This window comes from Tachypleus tridentatus, chromosome 9, assembly GCF_004210375.1.
Source record: "Tachypleus tridentatus isolate NWPU-2018 chromosome 9, ASM421037v1, whole genome shotgun sequence".
Lineage (NCBI taxonomy): Eukaryota > Metazoa > Arthropoda > Merostomata > Xiphosura > Limulidae > Tachypleus > Tachypleus tridentatus.
The window spans coordinates 144,813,875-144,836,828 of NC_134833.1; the positions used below are offsets into that span (position 1 = coordinate 144,813,875).

The 22,954-nt window shown below is 36.2% G+C and overlaps 1 protein-coding gene across 8 annotated transcripts in view; it reads left to right on the forward strand.

The window, feature by feature from the left end:
* The window catches only part of LOC143226591 (uncharacterized), a 77,918-nt gene that overhangs the window by 39,776 nt on the left and 15,188 nt on the right, over window positions 1-22,954 (forward strand). For 3 of the 8 annotated variants that reach the window (XM_076457766.1, XM_076457772.1, XM_076457774.1), the window contains exons 4-15: window positions 1,925-2,128; window positions 3,976-4,145; window positions 6,244-6,379; window positions 9,321-9,560; window positions 10,550-10,723; window positions 12,793-12,918; window positions 14,150-14,908; window positions 15,516-15,770; window positions 16,643-17,002; window positions 18,391-18,639; window positions 20,458-20,742; window positions 22,181-22,420. In XM_076457766.1, coding sequence (XP_076313881.1) covers window positions 1,925-2,128; window positions 3,976-4,145; window positions 6,244-6,379; window positions 9,321-9,560; window positions 10,550-10,723; window positions 12,793-12,918; window positions 14,150-14,908; window positions 15,516-15,770; window positions 16,643-17,002; window positions 18,391-18,639; window positions 20,458-20,742; window positions 22,181-22,420 — 3,198 coding nt within the window. The remainder of the gene's footprint in view (window positions 1-1,924; window positions 2,129-3,975; window positions 4,146-6,243; window positions 6,380-9,320; window positions 9,561-10,549; window positions 10,724-12,792; window positions 12,919-14,149; window positions 14,909-15,515; window positions 15,771-16,642; window positions 17,003-18,390; window positions 18,640-20,457; window positions 20,743-22,180; window positions 22,421-22,954) is intronic. The other 5 variants (XM_076457768.1, XM_076457767.1, XM_076457769.1 and 2 more) reach the window with 5 other exon arrangements.

Here is a 22,954-nt window from a genome sequence, read left to right on the forward strand (position 1 = left end):
CCCTAGACTCCCTTTATAAATAAATGTTTGGAATGTAGTTACTTGCTTTTATATTATTTTAAACTTTCAAGAAGTAAACTAAGGTTGTGAAAGGAAAGACAGTTAAGAAGTGATAAATGTACACACAGTCGAAATGAGCTGTTAAGCCTTCTTTGATTAGGCCTCCATTATCCTGAGTTTGCTAAGTAGTTCTTTCTCACGAGCACATGCTACTGATTATTAAAAAAAAAAAACAGAAACTTTGAATAAAAATAAAGAAGTTAGATATGAAATATAAAAAAATATATGAGAAAACGAATTAATTATATTATAAAACAATAGTAATTATGTTAAGAACAACAGACCTTCTGGAAAACATGTACTGTGAGATTAATAAAAGAAAATAAATGTTTTTCTATTCTTTAAGTTTGTTTTAACGTAGGAACGACAAATATAATATAAACAAGCTAAGTAAACTTCAAGCCCTCAAGTTTGTTTGTTTTTCGAATTTCGCGCGAAGCTACACGAGGGCTATTTGTGTAAGCCGTCTGTAATTTAGCAGTGTAAGTCGAGAGGGAAGGCAACAAGTCACCACCACCTACCGCCAACTCTTAGGCTACTCATTTTACCAACGGATTGATGGTAACATTATAACGCCCACACGGCTGAAAGGGACGGCATGTTTGGTGTGACGTGAATTCGAACCCGCGACCCTCCGATCATGCTCTTAAGAAGTTGTAAGAAGAGTTCGTATCGTTTAAAACATACCTGAAAAGAATGCCTAAAACAACTTGAATATATATGTGTGTGAAATCTACAGAAGAAATAGGCAACCTGTTTATTGCTTTGTAGAATGTTTAAACAAAGTGATGTGTAGCTAAAATGTATTTAATTGATCCGATGACGATGTGATGTAATAGCACGAAACATTGGCCAAAATCTTCTCCAATGGAGCTAGGCCAATAACAACGACCCATTTGGGAAAATAAATAAATAAATGTATCATCTTTCTTTTCTTTTTTTTTTTAACTGACAAAAGTACTACTGGTAAACGGTTAAACAAGTTTTGCGGAAGCAGTAAGAGAAATTGCGTATTTTTAAAAGTTCACAGCTTTGCTCGACACTAGAGGGAAAAACCGACAGAACTTCGTAAATTCTTTCGTCCTTAGTCGTGCATATTTTTCACCAACTTCTTTCTGAATCAGGAAGAAAAGACCGTGTTAACCAACTCTAAATGAGCTGGAACTTGTTTCTGAAGAAGTGGACAGTCTGGTTTGTTCGTGTCAGGGGAAGAGGGGGGGGGGGAACTAGGCGAAAATTATTTACCTAACACGTACATAACGCAAGCATGCGTTTCGACCCTTTCTAAGGTGTCGTTGTTGCAAGCTATTAAACGCTGTTCTTTCACAACATTGTTTTTCAAAGTACTGTTTATACACGTTTTGTTCAACCATATTTCACGTCAGACACGTACATCACTAAATCGAGATTCTTCCCGTACTTAAAGTACCAAAGATGTAATCTTCTTCCACACAACAACAATGATAATAAATTAACTTCTCTGAATATTTGATATTGCATGAAAACTATCGGACTACAGGAATTCCGTACAAATAATTATTTTAACTTTTCCAAAAACCAAAAACAAACTAGAAACGAAAACAATTATATCAGTAATGTAACTATTTAACGTCGACGTTTCTTTACATTGTTACGCTTTGATGTTGCCGAAAACTCTGCTTAAATATCTTCATCTAGAAAATGTAACCCATTTCAAGGACACCATGTAACAAGTTCTCCCAAACAGCAAAAGTCGATATTTTAAATTTTGTCATGTATTCGTAACTTCTATATGAGGGAATTGAACTGTTAAATGTCAGTAAGCCAAAATACAGGTTGTGTGTTATAAGATTCTGTTTTATTTCATCCATATGTATCTATATAGACGGTTGTGTCACAGATGAAGCGACATCTTACGGCCTTGGAGAAACTTTTCATATGGGTTGTGAGCAAACATGCACGTGCATGGAAAATGGTAAATCGGAATGTCGCGAACGTTGTCATTTTCGTCCGGGTTCCATCAGCGACCCCTCGTGTCAGGAAATTCCAGATGAAGACGATGTTTGCTGCGTAAAATATCGATGTAAAGGTAATGATGTATAAACTTTGAGAAATATATAAAAAAAAATCAGGTATGTGTGAAAACACTTACACGGTTGACAGTTTAACTATTCTGATGTTCAATAGGTTTAGATTATTGCTGTTAACATCATTGTAAGTTCATATGTTTGTACGTATATATAAAGGGTGTTCGGAAAGCCACTGTGCAGTTTTGTAATCATATTTTATTCAGTCTATTTCAAGCCAGCAACTGAAGCGGTGTTTAGAAACAAATTAAGAAGGATCCAGGCCTGTATTGATGCCAACGGGGGTCATCTTTCATCATCGTTTATAATTGTCATTCACATTTACCTCCTGTATTCTATATTGAAACATGTCTGTTAATAAATATATAAGTACACAGTGACTTTCCGAACACCCTGTATATATATAAGGTAGCAAGGAATATGTATATCAGACACGTATCACTGAAGTCCACGTAGTTCTTTTCTTTTATCGTTGTTAATCGAATGTAATAAATGATTATGGTTCTGTAATGACTTTATGCTGAAGTGTTTTTTCACCATAAAACTTATCTAAAGATTGCGTTAATTTGTTCTAGCGTGTGAAAGAGGTACGTTTCAGCTATATTCATTCTACTTAACTCGGTTGTTTCGGGAGTGAAACGTTTAAAGAAATTTAATAAATAAAAAAGCTTTCGGCTCTTCCAATTCATTTCAGAACTTGTATTTCAGGTTGTCAAATCGAAATCTGAAGAGATAATATTAACAAAAAGTTAACCATAACGATGGAAGTATAAATTCTTTATACACGCAAACATTTGTTTATTCTAAAATATGTTTCAATATGTTGATATTTTCTTTTGTAACTCTTTAGGTTATTTATAGCTGTTTAGCTTTCTCGTTAATCAGACCCAAACTTGTGGCCTTGTAGTTAGTGTTACGGCCTCGGATGGCCCGGCATGGCCAGGTGGCTCAATGCGTTCGACTCGTATTCCAAGGGTCGCGAGATTGAATCCCCGTCGCACCAAACATGCTCGCTCTTTCAGCTGGGGGGGGCATTATAAAGTGTCGGTCAATCCCATTATTCGTTGGTAAAAGAGTAGCCCAAGAGCTGGCGGTTGGTGGTGATGACTAGCTGCCTTCCCTCTAGTCTTACACTGCTAAGTTAGGGACGACTAGCGCAGATAGCCCTCGTGTAGCTTTGCGCGAAATTTAAAAAGAGCAAACAAACAAACAGCCTTGGACCAAAGGTTCAAGTCTCGCGACACAATGCCGCTGAACAAACTTCATAATCTATTATTCGATACAAATCACCTGCGGCAGTAGTCACTGCTGATTACTTCTTTCTCTACTGGTCAATAGTTAAAAACTAAGGACGAGCATACCTGAAATATAGAGCTTTTAAAGTACCCGTTTAGCCCTCGCATTATAAAGGTAACGTTCAAGTTGAAAATGCCAGCGTGCCCTCTATATGTCGTTAACGGTATTTATGATTTTTAATCAGCACCTTCATGTGTATGAAGTTTATTTAGACCAATCCTTAATTAAATACTATAGTTTTAGTCCCCTATGGGACAACTAAAAGTCTACGAATTTATGACGCTAAAATCAGGGGCTCGATTCCCGTCGGTAGACACAGCAGATAGCTTTATGTAGCTTTGCTATAAGAAACACACACATACTATAGTTGCACATTGTTGTATTATTGTTATTTCTCAGGAATCTCAAATCTTCATCGAGTTCATTGTTTTAGAACATGGCGATTTTCATTACTATGACTTCTTTTAGTTTAACGTCGTTCTTAGAACACTGTTTTTGTTTTTAATATTTTCTATGCGATGAATCACTTTGACAACACATGTCATTCCGCTAGATACACCTGTTCCAAACGCTCCCAAACTTCTGGTGACTCAGCGAAGTCCTAGCTCACTAACTATTGCGTGGGATGACTTCAAACTACCTAATTACCTATCTGGATACGTGGTGGAATACAGAAAAATGAAAGAAACTGGAGACGCATCCGAAAACTGGAACCAAATTCAGGTAGCGATGAAAATAAAACATGAAAAAAAAACAAAGTAAAATGCATTTTCGAGACTTGTAATGGTCATTTGAAAGAAACAACAATAATAAAAAAAAGTTTTAAATCATAACTTTATGTACAGTCACCACAAAAAACCATTTATGTGTCAAAACAATTAATAAAATCCAAAGTTATATCACAAATGAATTATCGTGTCGAGGAATATACCAAATGTCATCAAAATATTGGCCTGGCATGACCAGATGGGTTAAGGCGTTCGACTCGTCATCTGAGGGTCGTGGTTCGAATTCTCGTCGCGCCAAACATGCTCGCCTTTTCAGCCGTGTGGACATTATTATGTGACAGTCAATTCCACTATTCGTTGGTAAAAGAGTAGCCCATGAGTTGGCAGTGGGTGGTGATGACTAGCTCCCCTCCCTCTGGTCTTACACTACTAAATTAGGGACGGCTAGCGTAGATAACCCTCGAGTAGCTTTGTGCGAAATAAAAAACAAACAAACAAGTTTTACTTTACCCTTTTCGGTTCGATAGTTGTTCAGGCAACATTGACTAGTTTAAGGTACTTTTGTTCTACCGTCCAGTATTATGGACCTAATCGTTTACTAAAGAACTAGAGTTTCCTTCTACAGTATAGTTTTGTAGATTTTTTTTTTAAATCTAACTATGAGTGATTCAGTAATATTCGTCAATAATCGCCTTACGGATTTAGTTACAAAATAAAACCCTAACTGAAAGCTGATTGGATTATTTGTATATTGTTTCTCGATTAAGCTCCTAATTTACGCTAGACTCTCATTTAGAAAAGATAAACACCCGCAATATAAGGACATTGACCATACTGTGTAAAGTGAAACATCAACTGAAAAACATTTGCTATTTCAACATATCGAAGGTACGACATAAGCCGGAAACGCCTAAGTAGAAAGTCTAGGCTTCCACCCAATAGGTTTGTCTTGACCTAAAACTTTGGCAGTGACACTGCGTCTATCTGATTGTTCTGTAAACTCGACACACCCAATAGTTTCTCCAGCACGTATAGGAGTGTCCGTCTAACCTTTCATTTGGCGATTAAAGCCTGACTAATAAACTAGATAATGTGACGTGTATTAATAATGTTTCGTAGCTAATTTTTCAAATAGATAAAATTCGTTCTATTTCTCCACGTGCTGATGATGTACAGATACGTGCCCTTTGATGGAAAAGCGAATGCAATTTTAGTTAGCGAAATGAGTTGGCTCCGAAATTATGTTGAAGCCATTTTCAAATCTTGCAATCTGTTTCTTCCCACTGAGAGTCCCAGCCGTGGGGGTGTATAATGTGACTGTCAATCCCACTATTCGTTGGTAAAAGAGTAGCCCAAGAGTTGGCGGTGGGTGGTGATGACTAGCTGCCTTCCCTCTAGTCTTACACTGCTAAATTAGGGACGGCTAGCACAGATAGCCCTCGAGTAGCTTTGTGCGAAATTCCCAAACAAACAAACAAACCCACTGAGAGAGATGTAGAATAGTTCACCGACCCTGGGTAACTTAGGAACAGTTACGTTACTGATTATAACCATGGCAACTTGCACTATACTGTACTCGCAAAAGCTTGATGCGTTTTTGAAATATTGTAGACTTCTAATTTCTAAATCTATGCAAATGTAGGCTGGCCGTGTTCAATATATCATGTTAGAATACGTAACGTGTAAAAATAGTTTCTTTTTAACTAATTTTTCCTTTTTTTTTCAGAATAAAATATTGCACCACGAGATTACGCTAATTGCCCGAGACCCTGATCAAAGATAAATTGGCCGTTTCACTCTTAAGAATTTTATGCCTTTTGATTTTGTCATGCGTTACTTACATGTTTCATAAAATAATATTAAATAATATTTTAAAACAAATTTAAAACTTTAAAAATTACGTGCTTAGAGAACGTTCACCCGTAAATCAGAATATGAACGCCTGTTTTTTTTCCTAGAAAACTGCTGTACTCTGACCTGTTGAGAAATAATTGAATGTAGGTGGCCTTCAGTGTTACCCCACTTGTAATCTAAGAAGTTAAGAATTAGATGTGTGGGACTAACATTTTTCTTTTTTTATTCTAATACTTTAGGCTGGTAATATTCCACTGATGAAAATTACTCAGTTAAATCCACATACAGCATACCAGGTACGAGTATCCGTGTGGGATGACGTAGAAACTAAAAGGTTGGGTACTTCTTCCGAGGTCGTTACTATTTTCACAGAAGGTAGGCCTAACCTAGTAGTAGAAGGATGACTGATATATTACGCCATCTATAAACTTTGTAGTTTTTTTTTCTTTTGTTTTGAAAAAAAATACATTGAGCTAAGCTATAATTTAGGTAACTAAGTTAAAATAATTTGAAAATATAGAATATAGTGATATAAAACTAGAATGACAACTTTTAATCTCCAAACTACAGAAGTCGTGAGAGGGAGATGCTATCGTAATATGTGTATAATGTCGTTGTTTATGGAATTTCTTCATACATAATGAATGTTAACTTCAAAATGAAATTATACTTCGTAATAGATAGTAACTTTACTTATAACAGACGAACTTTTAAACAAGTCGCCGATTTTGATTTTTTTTCCGGTAAGGTTTAAATAAACTATTCATTTGAATTGCGGAATATCCACTTGTTTTTGTATTTTAGCTCTTCATTCACTCTTCATTACAACAATGATTCTCTGTTTGGGTGCTTCATTCACTCTTCATTACAACAATGATGCTTTGTCTGAGTGCATCATTCGCTTTTCTCAACAACAATGATGCTTTGTCTGAGTGCATCATTCGCTTTTCTCAACAACAATGATGCTTTGTCTGAGTGCATCATTCGCTTTTCTCAACAACAATGATGCTTTGTCTGAGTGCATCATTCGCTTTTCTCAACAACAATGATGCTTTGTCTGAGTGCATCATTCGCTTTTCTCAACAACAATGATGCTTTGTCTGAGTGCATCATTCGCTTTTCTCAACAACAATGATGCTTTGTCTGAGTGCATCATTCGCTTTTCTCAACAACAATGATGCTTTGTCTGAGTGCATCATTCGCTTTTCTCAACAACAATGATGCTTTGTCTGAGTGCATCATTCGCTTTTCTCAACAACAAATGATGCTTTGTCTGAGTGCATCATTCGCTTTTCTCAACAACAAATGATGCTTTGTCTGAGTGCATCATTCGCTTTTCTCAACAACAAATGATGCTTTGTCTGAGTGCATCATTCGCTTTTCTCAACAACAAATGATGCTTTGTCTGAGTGCATCATTCGCTTTTCTCATCAACAAATGATGCTTTGTCTGAGTGCATCATTCGCTTTTCATAACAATTGTGATGCTCTAAGTGATATTCACTGCTTTAACCTCAACGCCTCTTTGTGACTTCTAGTTGCTCTCTGTAAAGACTTTAAACTAAATACACGAGCGACTGCCTTCTTTCTTCAACGTACACAAACTGTACGTAGCGTTTATGTATTCTTTTTGTCAAATAATATACTCTTCAAAAACAGAAACGCAAAAGGCAAAATTTGAGACATATTGTTAACATGTTTATTCCGGGTAGTTCTGTATGACATGTGTGAAACTTTGCACATTCACTGCTGAACATCCAAAGTCTGCAAAGGCGAAGTCCACACTCACTAGTTGAAGTTTAACTTCACTCAACGTCAATAACGAGTATGCCCCCAGTGAGCATCAATAACTGCTTGGCATCTCCTACCCATGAAAGCGATGAGATGACGAATCACATCCTATGGAATGGCTGTCCATTCAGCCTGCAAAGCTGCTGCAAGTTAAGGTAGAGTCTGCGGTTGAGGTTGTCGCCGTCGCAGACGTCGGTCCAACTCGTCCCAAAGATGTTCGATGGGGTTTAAATCTGGTGATCTGGAGGGCCAGGGAAGGACGTTGATGTTGTGGTGTCTCAAGAAGACAGTGGTGAGGTCGGGCGTTGTCATATTGAAAAACGTCGTTGACGTTCACCATGATGGGTTGCACATAGGGCCTAAGAATCTCGTCGACGGTTGCGTACGGTCTTATCGGAAATCCTACGCAACCCTGGTATGGTTGAGGCAGTAGACGTCGTAGTGGTGGTCCTATCCCGAAGGTGACGTAACTGGATGTTGCGATCTTGTGCGGGCGTGGTCACACGAGGTCTGCCAGATCGTGGACGGTCATGAGTTGATCCATGTTGTTTGTGACGATTCCATAGCCTTGTGATGGTGCTTGGGTGGACATTCACAGCTCTGGCAACATCTGATCGAGATTCACCTGCTTCCAAGCGACCAATGGCGTTGTTGCGTTGTGCTTCAGTCAGTCTTGGCGTAACTGTATTGCGTGTCGGTGGCTTAACACTGAGCTATGGAAACCGAGAACCCGTCACTTTTATAGGGATTTTGCACATGTTGCACTTGCAGAACATGCAGATCTCTTAAAGAAAGTTATTGGACACGAATGCGTTTTGGCGAAAAATCCGATGTTTTCCTCCGTTTTCAAAGTGCAGAACTTTTATTGTCATTTTGGTCTGACAATCAGTCCCTTAACACGTGTAATATCACATACTCTGAGCTTGTAACGTTATTACATATATTTCTTTCTAAAATAACAAAAATATCCCTTTTGCGTTTCTTTTTTTGAAGAGTATATTAATTCCATACTGATATTAGCAAATACACTACCAGGAGTGGTTGAAAATTTACTCTGTTGCCATAATCAAATATGAAATTTTATGAATATAATTATTTAAGGGTAAGCCTAAAACTCGTTGATTAAACTAGATGAAACAAACAAGCCCCATTCAGTGTATGTTGTATACGAAAAAAATAATCTGGTGTTGTCCAAAGTTAACAAACCATACTTCCATTGAAGCTATCCAAACATCAGAGCTGTGTACAAATTAGCCCTTCAGGCTAGAAACTATACGTTTAGCAGAGCCAAAAGCTTCTGGACTCAGAGTGCGAAAAAAAAAGTCCAAATCAGATGCTCAGGAATTTTTATTAAACACATGACAGTTAACTTGGGCAACTAATTTTTTTCACTTAGAGATGTATATAACACATTTCGTAAGTAAAACACGCACTGTTTCCAAAGTATCACAGTTATTGTCATTATAATGTTACGCATTGCTTTGTCTAATTCATCCAGAAATTATTTCGTTCACATTTACTTCTAGATGGTTGCATCAGGAATAACCAAACGCTCAAAGTTGGAGACGAGTTTCTTGAAGGCTGTGACCTCCGCTGTATCTGTAAAGGAAACAACGAAGGAGACTGTAAGGACAGATGCACTCTTCCCTACATGCGACCAGGATCGGCGATAAATGATCCGAAGTGCTTCGAAAAACCTGTGGTCGGCGATCCCTGTTGCGTCACTGTTCGCTGTGCAGACAGTAAAGCAGAGGACGGTTCGTTGAGTATGTTTTAATTAAGAAATGTCACGATTTTATAAATACAGTTTCTGAAACTTAACGCTTGGAAAAATATTGTATAATAAAATAATATAATTGCTTGTGAGAAATACCCTCGCTAATAACGTACGTATATAGTTATGTAGCGCCATCTATGGACTTTAAAGGTTTAAAACAATACGCGTTGCTTTGGTAATTTTCGAACTTACTTTCGTACACCAAGTCAATGAAAGTTTGCAACAAATATGAATAGTAAAAACCACCAAATAAATAAAATAGTATGAACTAAGCCTAATTTATCGCACTTCATTTGTGTAGGTAGCGGTAAAACGTAGCATTCTGTACCGAAAGTTATACTTGACAATTAATCTATGGCCAGTGCCGTATACATGATATATAGTATAACATAATAGTTCGGTGAATCTTAAAGTAAGTGCTTGTTCTTCTAACAAAAATTATATAAAGTTATGAAACATCTAAATTTCAATAAGCTTTTGGACCCTGCGTAACCTGAAGACTTGTGTGTCCGGACTTTGAACATGAAGGTTTCCTTGTTCACGTCCCATTGACACGGCTGTTTTTAAATAGTTTCCTTGTATCTAGTTTACTCGTCCAAAGTTAGGGACGGCTACAAGTAAATGGACCTTATGTAGTAGCCTTGTGCGAAAATTCTAAATAAAAATCGATTATATTTCGTGTGAATTTATGAACTATAGTTTTTGCTTTTTCACTGATTAAAAAAAAAATCTCCCAAAACTTCCTTTGCGTTTTAGTAATGATAACAGTTGTTTAAGAATAATGTAAGACAAAGAGGGATGGTGGGTGTTCATTGAAAATGTAAATAGCTGAACAGTAAGCCTAAAAATATACTAAACAAGAGTCGACAAAACGTGCCTTACTTGTAACTTCAAATTCAATTTATAATATCGTTAGCGGCTGCCAAACACCGTTTTTAATGTTTATAGTTACTTAGTGTGTATACCTTCATTTGACAGCAGCTTCCTATGCTGATAAACACGGAGCTTGTCCAGAAATTGTGGAAGATCAGAGCGTTGACCACGACTCGTGTGCACGCGACTGTGATCACGACTATGAGTGTCCAAACACCTTTAAATGTTGTCCTAGTTCCTGTGGTGGCGCTGTTTGTGTGGAACCCTTCCTGGGTAGAAGTAAGTTCCAAAAGAGCACGACATTCTTTAAGTATACTGTGTCTGAACAGCAAAGTTGAATATTTTGTTGGCTGTAATATTACTTCCGTATTTGTCAACAAATACATTACCAGAAGTGAATACATATCTATGATGTTGTCATAATCAAATAGGCATGGCATGGCTAGGTGGTTAGGGCACTTGGCTCGTAATCTGAGGGTCGCGAGTTCGAATCCCCGTCGCACCAAACATCCTCGCCCTTTCAGTCGTGGGGACGTTATTATGTAACGGTCGATCCCAATATTCTTTGGTTTAAAGAGTAGCCTAAGAGTTGGGGGTGGGTGGTAATAACTAGCTACCTTCCCTCTGATCTTACACTGCTAAATTAGGAACGGTTAGCGCAGATAACCCTCGTGTAGATTTGCCCGAGATTCAAACCAAAAGCATAATCAAATATGACTGGTTTCAACTTGTGACTAGATAAGAAACGGGTAATTACTGACCATATTTTGTTATACCTGTTTATTACGCTGTTCGGTATTAACGCTTCTTGTCGCAGACTATTCACTTTAAAATTACTTTTGAGAAACTTTACATGTTTTGCTTCCATTTTATTTAGATCAAAATATATTGCAGAAGTAAAAAGTATGACAAAATGTAATAGTGTATAATGTGTACATTAGAATGTACATTAGAAATAATGTATGGAAATAAATAGCAATGTATGATAACGGTACATAAGATTAAAACTAGCCTATAGAATAATAAGGCTAATTCGGTATAGCAATTACGTAATAATATACGTAATTAAGCAACAAAACTGGAACCTATAATAGTTAGAATTGGTCGCCAACAGTGTTTTCGATCATCGTTCTAAGGATATTTGCTCGCCATATTTGAGCAGCTTAGGAGATGTATATTATTTCTAAATCCATATACTAAGCTAAAATTACAAAGCAATATTCAACAGTATGACAAATACTAGTTATAACAGTCAACAACATCAAAACATATATATTTCAAATTTTTTAATCAATGCTGTTAACGAAACTAAATACTAATACAGAATAATAACACTGTTTTGTTCCATCAGTCACACTTCTATTTGTTAACAATGCTGTTTGATATGTATCACGAGTTGAACAGCACAATTCATTCTAAGGTTAACCCACTGAGTATTTTCACAAGCACTTACCATACCAGAAGAAAACAAAAGTCGCAAGAACTATTTGTTTGGCTTTATTTTGTGAAATTAAAAGTAGTTCCTGTGCATTAATACATCTAAAAATTGTGAGAATACTTAGCACGTTATATATGGTAGTTCGAAATGGGTTATTGCAATTTTAGTTTCGTTTTCTACTATTTTCAGTATGAATTAATATGAAACGTTACATGTGTTAACTTCAGTCGTATAGTTCACTTACATTTGATGTTAGTTTGAAACAGTTGAACTACTATCAACGAATGATAGTCAGGACTTCGTTAAAGTAATGTAACTCTGATGGCTGGTTCCAGCCCAGGTCGTTCTGAAGAGAAAATTTTTAGTTGTTTTTGCTCTTAGGAAAAAAAATGTGAACTCTCTCAACGCTATAGATCCCCTTCAGAGCAATGTCAAGGTCACATATAGGAACACTTTATAACCTGTATTTTAGTCTTGAAGTATGGTATACTAAATAATGTCAAGAAATGGATGCGCAACAAAATCGACACTATTATAATGTATTTTGAAAATAAATCCACCAATGTTTGTTTTACTGCACGCACCTTATAAGCTCTGAACTTAATCATGTGTTATTACATCAGGCATATATCTATAAACACGGTTTATGTAATAAATGAAATACAAGTAGTGGCATAAATCACATGATTTTGTGTATGTACATTTTCAAATAATGAAAACAATTCTAAGATAATCGTGTTTAGGAACATGTATATTGTTTGAGAAAGGCGTTTTTCGTACTTACATGGCAATTCTTGAAACCCAAGAATCCTTTCCATATTTTATTTTACTATTTCATCGAATTACTCCCATTCTAATCTCACGAGGTGATCTATATATCTTTTACTCAGTATGATTTTTGTTCCTTCAGATATCTGTGAACAAGTGTATTGTGGACCAAACGCAGAGTGTGTTTTAGAAGGTCCTGCACCATCTTGTGTCTGTCGACAGGGATTCGAGGGAGACCCCAATGATATCAGTAGAGGCTGTGCACCCGGTACGATTTAGGGTTATTGCTATACAGTGTTTCTCTTTCAAAGAAACATATAATTATTTATTATCATTTCACAGAGCATAGGAGAACCATAACATCTCTGGACTGTATAGAATAAATAAACTAAATAACAAAGCATTTTACAAAGCGAAAGAGAACCATAACATCTCTGGACTGAAGGGAATAAATAAACTAAATAACAAAGCATTTCACAAAGCGAAAGAGAACCATAACATCTCTGGACTGTATGGAATAAATAAACTAAGTAATAAAGCATTTCACAAAGCGAAAGAGAACCATAACATCTCTGGACTGTATGGAATAAATAAACTAAGTAATAAAGCATTTCACAAAGCGAAAGAGAACTATAACATCTCTGGACTGTATGGAATAAATAAACTAAATAACAGAGCATTTCACAAAGCGAAAGAGAACCATAACATCTCTGGACTGTAGGGAATAAATAAACTAAATAATAAAGCATTTCACAAAGTGAAAGAGAACCATAACATCTCTGGACTGAAGGGAATAAATAAACTAAATAACAAAGCATTTCACAAAGCAAAAGAGAACCATAACATCTCTGGACTGTAGGGAATAAATAAACTAAATAACAAAGCATTTCACAAAGCGAAAGAGAACCATAACATCTCTAGACTGTATGGAATAAATAAACTAAATAACAAAGCATTTTACAAAGCGAAAGAGAACCATAACATCTCTGGACTGTATGGAATAAATAAACTAAATAATAAAGCATTTCACAAAGCGAAAGAGAACCATAACATCTCTGGACTGTAGGGAATAAATGAACTAAATAATAAAGTATTAATATCATATCATTGTATCGTACGTTTGCGTGTGTGTGAAGGGTAGTGGTTAGACGTTATACATACTTTTACTTTCAAATATATCACGCCTGTTGAGAGAAATATTGATTTTTTCCCTGTAAAAATAGCATATTCTTAATAGCCTTTTATGGAAATCATTATTTATATTGAAACCATTTATGTATGTAAACTTAATTTTGATCGATATTTGTAAGTGATCTCTAAATTAGGACTATAAAATGATGCAAATAAACTGCTTTTATATTTAAAGTGATTTTATATCATAAATGTACGATTCATTAAAATCACGTGTTTAAAAGTTTGTCTCTCATTGAAACCTTTGCTGATTAATACGTCTCTTAACATTCAAATTGTGTATATATCTTTTTAATTTTATTTTATAGCCACAGCAGAAGAACGAGAGCTTTTACAAGTTTGTGTGTTTAAAAACGTCACCTATAAAGTTGGAGAGGAGTTCAATGATGGTTGTGAACACAGATGTATATGTGAAGACACTACAGAGGTGCGATGTCAAGACCGATGCTCTTTTCACTTTGATCAAAAACAAATTGAGGATCCCCTCTGTGAAATTATATCGGATCCTCAAGATAACTGTTGCGAGATCGTCGCTTGTGAATCATCTGACGAGAATGTTACTACAGTAGTGTCTCCCCCTATGGGCTTTGAAAATAAATATCGAGTTATGAAAAAAATCCAGAAGGAAAAGCTATCGACCAAACCTGACTGGATGGATAGAGGGCAGCAAGGAATCGCCACAGAGACTATGATGGAGGTGGATAAAGAACCAACTGAAAAGAACAGTCATGTGACGAATGTACTGTTTGGAGCTGATGAAGCAAAGGATAACGATCTCTTGGATGAAGAAAAGACTACAAGAAACCAAACAATGGAAATGAAGATGAAGAATTCGACCGACGAGAATGACGACAACAAAGGAGTGAAGCTGGATGGATCTCCAAGTGTCCAACCAGGGAATAACCAGGAAGTGGCAACACAACTGACGATTTCTGATGACAATGACGTCACTGATAAGTCAGATAGTGTGGAAAATATTAATGGTGTGGATGTAACAGAGGAAACGACCATAGAAGAAGACAATATAGCAAATACTTCATCGAATTCCGGAAGCTTTAAAGGCACACGTATATTAACTTATGATTTTTATTTTCTCTCTTTTTATGTAGTATGATGATTCAGTGTGTTACCTCAGATGTATGGGTGAGGTTATTCGAAAACAAATTATATATGTATGTGTATTATGATGATAATTCTAATTTCTTTAGCTAGTGTATATAATTACTTCCACAAACTGGAATGTGGGTTGGCCTTGTGGTAGTGTCATAAATATTCCCTGTACTTTAACCTGTAAGTGTGTTATAAGAATGGTAGTTAGTCAGTGCATTGGTTTTTGGTTGGTGGTGGTAGGTTACTGCAGAGCTTTGTCATAAATATAAGCTACTAATACCAGTACATTGGAAGATGTAATAAATTTTTATTTCACTCTTTTTTTCACAATTTACAATCTTACAAAAAAAATCAAAACGCAATATAGGAAAAATTAAGTATTTATTAAGTAACGTTCAAAATCTTCACAAAAAAAAATAACTTTATCGTTGGTGTTAGATTGTTTACTGTGGTATTATGTGAAACAATTTCTCTCTGGCCCGAAAAGAAGATAAACGATTAGGTAATAACAAAATATGCACAGCGTTTCGGTTTTGATCCTCTAATACGATTGTCTGTTTTTAGGTCTTAAGGTCCCAGTGAGACAGGATGGTTGCAAATTCAAGAACGAGACATACAAAACTGGAGAAAGGTTTATGGATGGTTGTGAAGGTTCGTGTACTTGCGAAGGAGGAGGCCGAATTGTATGTGTACCTCGCTGTTCCCTGGTGGTGACTAGTGGCCCCAACTGCAGGGAATTACCCGATCCTAGCGACTCCTGTTGTCGTATCATGGTCTGCGATCCCGAAGGCCCATCTCAAAATCTTCCTGATCTTACTGGTAAGAGTGCCAGTTTGTGATGGAGTCAGATTCTGCTGACTTAAGTTCAAAAATAAATAGGTGTTTTTATTTTTTAAATAAAATACGTTATTCGTAAGCCTCAACTTACCAAATTATTTTTATGTCGTTTACTATCAATAGGAGTCAACATACCGTATCGTAATGAGTAATTTCATGTTTTTTGCTGCTTACAACACCTGCTGTAAAAACATTTAGTAAAATTACTCGTGTTTTATATGAGAATTCCAGCAGTAAGTAAGTGAGTTCAGCCATAATTCATGATATTCTTGTTTACGTTCTCGTGTGTCATCGTGTTGTTATTAGAGCCCTGTAACCAACAAAGCAGAGCAGTTTGGTGTCTTATTAGGTTAGAAAAGAGGGGGTAATTGTAATGGGACCCATGTCGACCAAGTCGATAATTCCAGGATTATTACTGAAAGAACTGTTTTACAATCAAACAAAAATAGAACTGTGAAGAATAAACTGATATCTGATATTAATTTCGTGGAACTTTCATCCCTAAAATGAAATCTCTTTTTCACGCAACTAAAGTCTGACAAATAACACTAACGTACGTTCAATTTGGAATGCTTTTTAAATTTTCCATTAAATGCCCATTCGGTTGTTTTAAATAGTTTGGGTCATTTGTTTTGGTTTTAATATGCCCTATGATTTTAACCAACATAGTCTGTTTACCGTATCAATTCTGAAAACGTTTAAGGAAATTTATGAAAAACAAAAATGTAAACTTTAGTAATAAAGCTTTTGGTGCACAGAATATAAGAAAGAACATCGATTAAGAGGCCTTTGAAAATTACACCTAATTGTTTGGCTTTGGTTTTGTTAATGGCGTAGGATTCTTTGGTCGATAGGTCTGTTGGTGAAGATCGAATCTGCTGAGGCCTTGAACGCGAGTGTTGTCCGACTCCGTGTTGCCATCACTCCAGACAACACGAACACAGAGCACTCTGATACGGTGATCCAAGTATGGTATGCACATACCACTGAATCCAGACAAGATCAAAGTGACAACAAGTGGATGAAACAGAAGTTCTTCCTGAGAGATCTTCTTCTGGTCGAACCAGGAGTTTATGATGTTAACATTCGTGACTTGGAACCGAATTCTCAGTACTATATGAAGGTGATGAAACAACCTAAGGGAGGCCTGGTAGACACTGTTCCAGCAGGAGCTCTGTTCAGCAACACTGTGAGTGTGAAGACGTTCCCTCCACGTAAGTATGACCAAATTAGAAATGAGACTAATTACAACCAACCAAAACTATAAACGGAGAACAGATCTAAAATAGATGTACTAGTAATTACCACCACAATTAAAGGCATAAGTACAGCGAATCTAAACTATCGGTGCTTGTAACTAAGACCAAAAATTAAAGATGTAAATGAAACCAAAACTACAGATGTAACTGCAATCAGCCGAAACTAGAAGTTAGTGTAGGTACAACCAATCAAAAAAATAAAGTTGAGCGTATGTGTGATCAACCAAAACACTAGACGAACTTCAATTATACGATCAAACCACAACTAGAGATATATCATTCTTCTCTAAAATAATTATCGTAGACTGAACTCAAGTAAAAAAAATATACATTAAAGTACACCTAGAATTAAAGGTCAAAGAAATACAATAACTACGACACGATATCTTGTAGTTCTATGCTACATTATCCATATTATCACGTCTACATTTATTTCTGTTTGTCTTCCAAAGGAGTAGAAAATAATTAAAAAAATGCTGGCTTTTATTTGAAAAATCACAAACATTTTCATCATCATAATATTAAAATTATTTGGCTTGAAGAAGGTCTAACAACTTTTATGTTAATGCGCACTCTTCTGGAAGATTTAAGAACCTTGTTCCGGCTTCAATGATTTTTGGACTTTTATAAACAATCTGTGCAATGCGAGTGTTTTTGTAACTCGGTTATTTAAGAACTTTGTGAATGTTTAACTTATAATCATACTGAACAAGACCAGTTTATCTGTTCTGGTATTACAACATCAAAATTGAAAGATCCAACTGCAATAGCATAAATAAAGTTTCGTAAGCGTCAGGTGTTAGTTTTAGGAATAAAAGAAAAATTTGGAGGCAACTGCAGTCGCAAGCTTTGATCTGTAACATATACGTAATCTTTCCGTGCTGATTGCAGATTTTAGGGTCCAAGGTTCGAGTCATGTTACCACAAGAAATAAACCGCTCGCCGTGGGTTCCTTTGGAGGGTAGTGGTCAAACCCCACTATTCGGTGAGACAAGAGCAGTGCAAGCGTTGGCTGTGGGTGCTGTTCTAATCTTTCGACTCAAAATTAGGAACGGGTAAAGTAGTGCAAATAGCACCCATGTAGCTTTGCGCGAAATCCAGTAAACAAACCAAACGGTTTAAACTTAAAGAATGCGATGCGCTAATAACCGAAAACAAATAAAGAACAAGGATCATATAAAGTTTTGTAGAAAAAGAAATGTGTCTGCGTACGCGCGCGCGCGCGTAGTAATATCCATTTTTAATATACAATAAGAAATTATATAGTACTGAAAAGTAGTATGCAATGAAAACATCACTGAACTTTATCGTGTAACTATGAAAACTATTCTCTCTTACTACAGAGGTGCAGGGAGTTTTCCAGGGATGTTTCCATCACAACAAGAACTACGACCTCGGGCAGGTGTTTTACGACGGCTGTGAGTTGAAGTGTGTGTGCAGAGAAGAAGGTCGTATTTACTGTCAAGATAGATGTGAAATTTACATAGATACTGTAGGATATGAAGATTGCAAGTGGGGACCAGCGCCAGATGATCCATGTTGTACCATTCCCTATTGCGGAGACCAGATCGACGAACTGAATAAAATGACTGGTAAGGAAAAAGGAAACAAAATTATTCACATGTAAATGCATATAAAGATTTATTATCAATTTCCTAGTTGGTTTGAACCTTATATTGATCAAAATACTGATCTACGTTCTTGACTGTACTTGGCTTATTAGCCATGTCTTACTTGTACGTTCTTGACTGTACTTGGCTTATTAGCCATGTCTTACTTTTACGTTCTTGACTGTACCCTGGCTTATTGGCCATGTCTTACTTTTACGTTCTTGACTGTACCTGGCTTAATAGCCATGTTTTACTTGTACGTTCTTGACTGTACCTGGCTTAATAGCCATGTTTTACTTGTACGTTCTTGACTGTACCTGGCTTAATAGCCATGTTTTACTTGTACGTTCTTGACTGTACCTGGCTTAATAGCCATGTTTTACTTGTACGTTCTTGACTGTACCTGGCTTAATAGCCATGTTTTACTTGTACGTTCTTGACTGTACCTGGCTTAATAGCCATGTCTTACTTGTACGTTCTTGACTGTACCTGGCTTAATAGCCATGTTTTACTTGTACGTTCTTGACTGTACCTGGCTTAATAGCCATGTCTTACTTGTACGTTCTTGACTGTACCTGGCTTAATAGCCATGTCTTACTTGTACGTTCTTGACTGTACCTGGCTTAATAGCCATGTCTTACTTGTACGTTCTTGACTGTACCTGGCTTAATAGCCATGTCTTACTTGTACGTTCTTGACTGTACCTGGCTTAATAGCCATGTCTTACTTGTAAGTTCTTGACTGTACCTGGCTTAATAGCCATGTCTTACTTGTAAGTTCTTGACTGTACCTGGCTTAATAGCCATGTCTTACTTGTACGTTCTTGACTGTACCTGGCTTAATAGCCATGTCTTACTTGTACGTTCTTGACTGTACCTGGCTTATTGGCCATGTCTTACTTTTACGTTCTTGACTGTACCTGGCTTATTAGCCATGTCTTAATTACACATTACTCACTACATAATTCCAGGGAGATTTCTAGGGACATTCACACACATTGGGTTACATTACATATCAATATTAATATGATATGATGTATTTTTAATTTACCAGTTTAGAGACGAGCCTTTTACAAAGTACCTCATCAACTGTCTGTCTCAGACTCAAAAACGGCGACTTCTCTCCAGCTGAAAAATCGAACACAAAGGATTCTCATAATGAATAATGTTCTTAACTTTCACAATAAGTATAATTTTTGTCTAATAGGTTACCTTCAGATGTTGTGGAGACAGTAACTTGTAGTAGGTTTAAAAGAAAGCTTGATAGATATATAAATGACAAGGGCTAGCTTTAATTTATATATTTAATATTTTTTCCTTGGAGAATGGGACAGCCGACATGGATCAATAGTTTTCTTGTTACCCCTAAACATTGTTATGTTATATAATTAAAATATTTCATTAATATTCCATTAAAAAGTGCGGCCCAGCATGGCCAGGTGGTTAAGGCACTCGACTCGTAATCCGAGGGCCGCAGGTTCGAATCCCCATTATACAAAACATGCTCGCCCTTTCAGCCGTGGGGCGTTAGAATGTGACGATCAATCCCATTATTCGATGGTAAAAGAGTAGCTCAAGAGCTGGCGGTTGGTGGTGATGACTAGCTGCCTTTCCTCTAGTCTTATACTATTAAATTAGGGACGGCTAGCACAGATAGCCCTCGAGTAGCTTTGTGCGAAATTCAAAAAAACAAACAAACAAGCTTTGCGCGAAATTCAAATCAAACCAAACCATTAAAAAGTGAATAAATATTCTCGTCAGTCAATTGTTTTTTTTTTAATAATGTTATTTTTTGTTTCAGAAGCCCCTGCTTTACCTACTCCGCCACCACATGCTATGTGTTTATCAGAAGATGGAGTGCATCACCAGCTGGGTGACACGTGGGAACTAGAATCGGGTTGTAAACGGAGAGTGTGTACATGCGTTTTGAATTTCAAAGGCGTCACAATGGTCAAATGTGAAGGAGGGTGCCCACCAATCCCAGTTGATGCTCATCAGCCTAGTCCAGACTGCCCACAACCCGTTATGATCACACCAGATGACCCTTGCTTGTGCCCCTACATTGTCTGTAATAACGCTGTAAATAGTAAGTAAAGGAAAACCTAATCCCCAAGGTTACAAACATGACAGACTAATTTCCTCCCATACATGTTAGTCACCCGAATTCAGAATATACCAATTTATTATGGTAATCCGATGTACTTGCTACACCTATCTAAATGAGGACTGAATCTCTGTACCACACTGAATCTTTGTTCCACTATGTCCAACTACTAATTTCAAAATTCACTTTTTGTCCCCTTTTCGGTAGCCATTTACTACAGTGCTGCCACCTGTTGGGTGTTACATTGTAATCTCCTTTGTGACTTCTGAGTTTATCTGTTTATCAGAGTTGTTTCATATTCGAAATATTCAACCGACAAAATATTTAAGTTACTGTAAAAAAAAGCCCAAAACATACTTTTATATCTCGTTAGCTACAGATAAAAATAATATGATATTTTACTTGTTTTTACCTGTTTAACTAGATGTGATCAACAGCATTGTTTATTACCTATTTAAATATAGATGAGCGACACCATAGCTTACTACCTAATTAAATATAGATGAGCGACACCATAGCTTACTACCTATTTAAGTACAACAGAGTTTACTACATATTTCAGCCGTGAAGGCGTTATAATGTGATGATAAATAGTAGCTCAAGAGATAGCGGTAGGTGGTATCTAGCTGCCTTCTCTCTTACCTTTCACTGTTGAATTAGGGACGACTACCGCAGATAGGCCTCGTGAAGCTTTATTCAAATGAAACTATACCTCTTTGGGGTTTGCTTGGGATTAGGTTCTTTAGTTTATTTTTTATAGAATTTTTTCAGTTACACATGTACTTGAAACTGATTGTTCATTTGCTATTAAAAATGTATCACAAGACAGAGTTAACTTCTCTATACTAATGACTTACGAATAAAAAGAATATTAACCTTTAACCAACGGGAACGTTGTAGGTAGCAGCACTAATTGATGATGACCACCGATTAAACTTCACCAAATTATATGAAGTGTTGAATTTATATCACTGACTATGTTAAGCATAATAATGTATATAATTTAGGTCTTATATCACTGACTATGTTAAGCATAATAATATATACAATTTAGGTTTTATATCACTGACTATGTTAAGCATAATAATGTATACAATTTAGGTTTTATATCACTGACTATGTTAAGCATAATAATGTATACAATTTAGGTTTTATATCACTGACTATGTTGAGCATAATAATGTATACAATTTAGGTTTTATATCACTGACTATGTTGAGCATAATAATGTATACAGTTTAGGTTTTATATCACTGACTATGTTAAGCATAATAATGTATACAATTTAGGTTTTATATCACTGACTATGTTGAGCATAATAATGTATACAGTTTAGGTTTTATATCACTGACTATGTTGAGCATAATAATGTATACAGTTTATGTTTTAAAGTGTAATAACAAAGTGCATAATTTTCCAGCCCTTAGTGCTCCCATGCCCATGTGCGAATTCAAAGACAAATCGTATCATGTTGGAGAAGAATTCTATGACAACTGTAGAGCGGTTTGTCACTGTGGCCCTGATTTACAGGCCAACTGTGCCATTATTGAATGTCCTCATCACTTTGCACCTCATGTTAGTGAGTGTCTGGAATGGGACATTGACCCAGATTTTGTTCCCAAGCCACCAAACTGTTGTCCACCTCCAAAATGTATAAATGGTAAGAATTATTAAAATGTTCTAAACTGTATTGTTGTATAATATGTTGAACTCAGCCCCAAAATGATATTTATGTTATTGAAATCAACCCTTAGAACAAGTTTGAGTTTCATATCGAATAACTTTGGGTCAAAATCGATCTAATATTTGTATATCATTGGAACTATCCACGTTACTCCATAATCTTAACATGATTTATGTTATAAATCACCTACATGTATGACTTTCTCATATGTTTCATGTAGTGTTTACATATTTCACACGTTGAAAAAAATATGCAGGTTGCTAATACTTAAACCTACTTTTCCTACATGCTGTAAAAACATCCCAACACACTTGCGAAACTTTCCTAATTGTCCATGTAGAGTATGTTAGAATTAGAGGACAAAAACAACACACCTTCTGGATAATTAAACTGATGATCTTTGCATGGAAAAATACCAACACAATTTCTGGATAATTAGGCAGGGAACCAGTTAGGTGAAATCTATGATCCATTAGTGTGACAAATTTCAAAATATTTGAATCCAAAGTA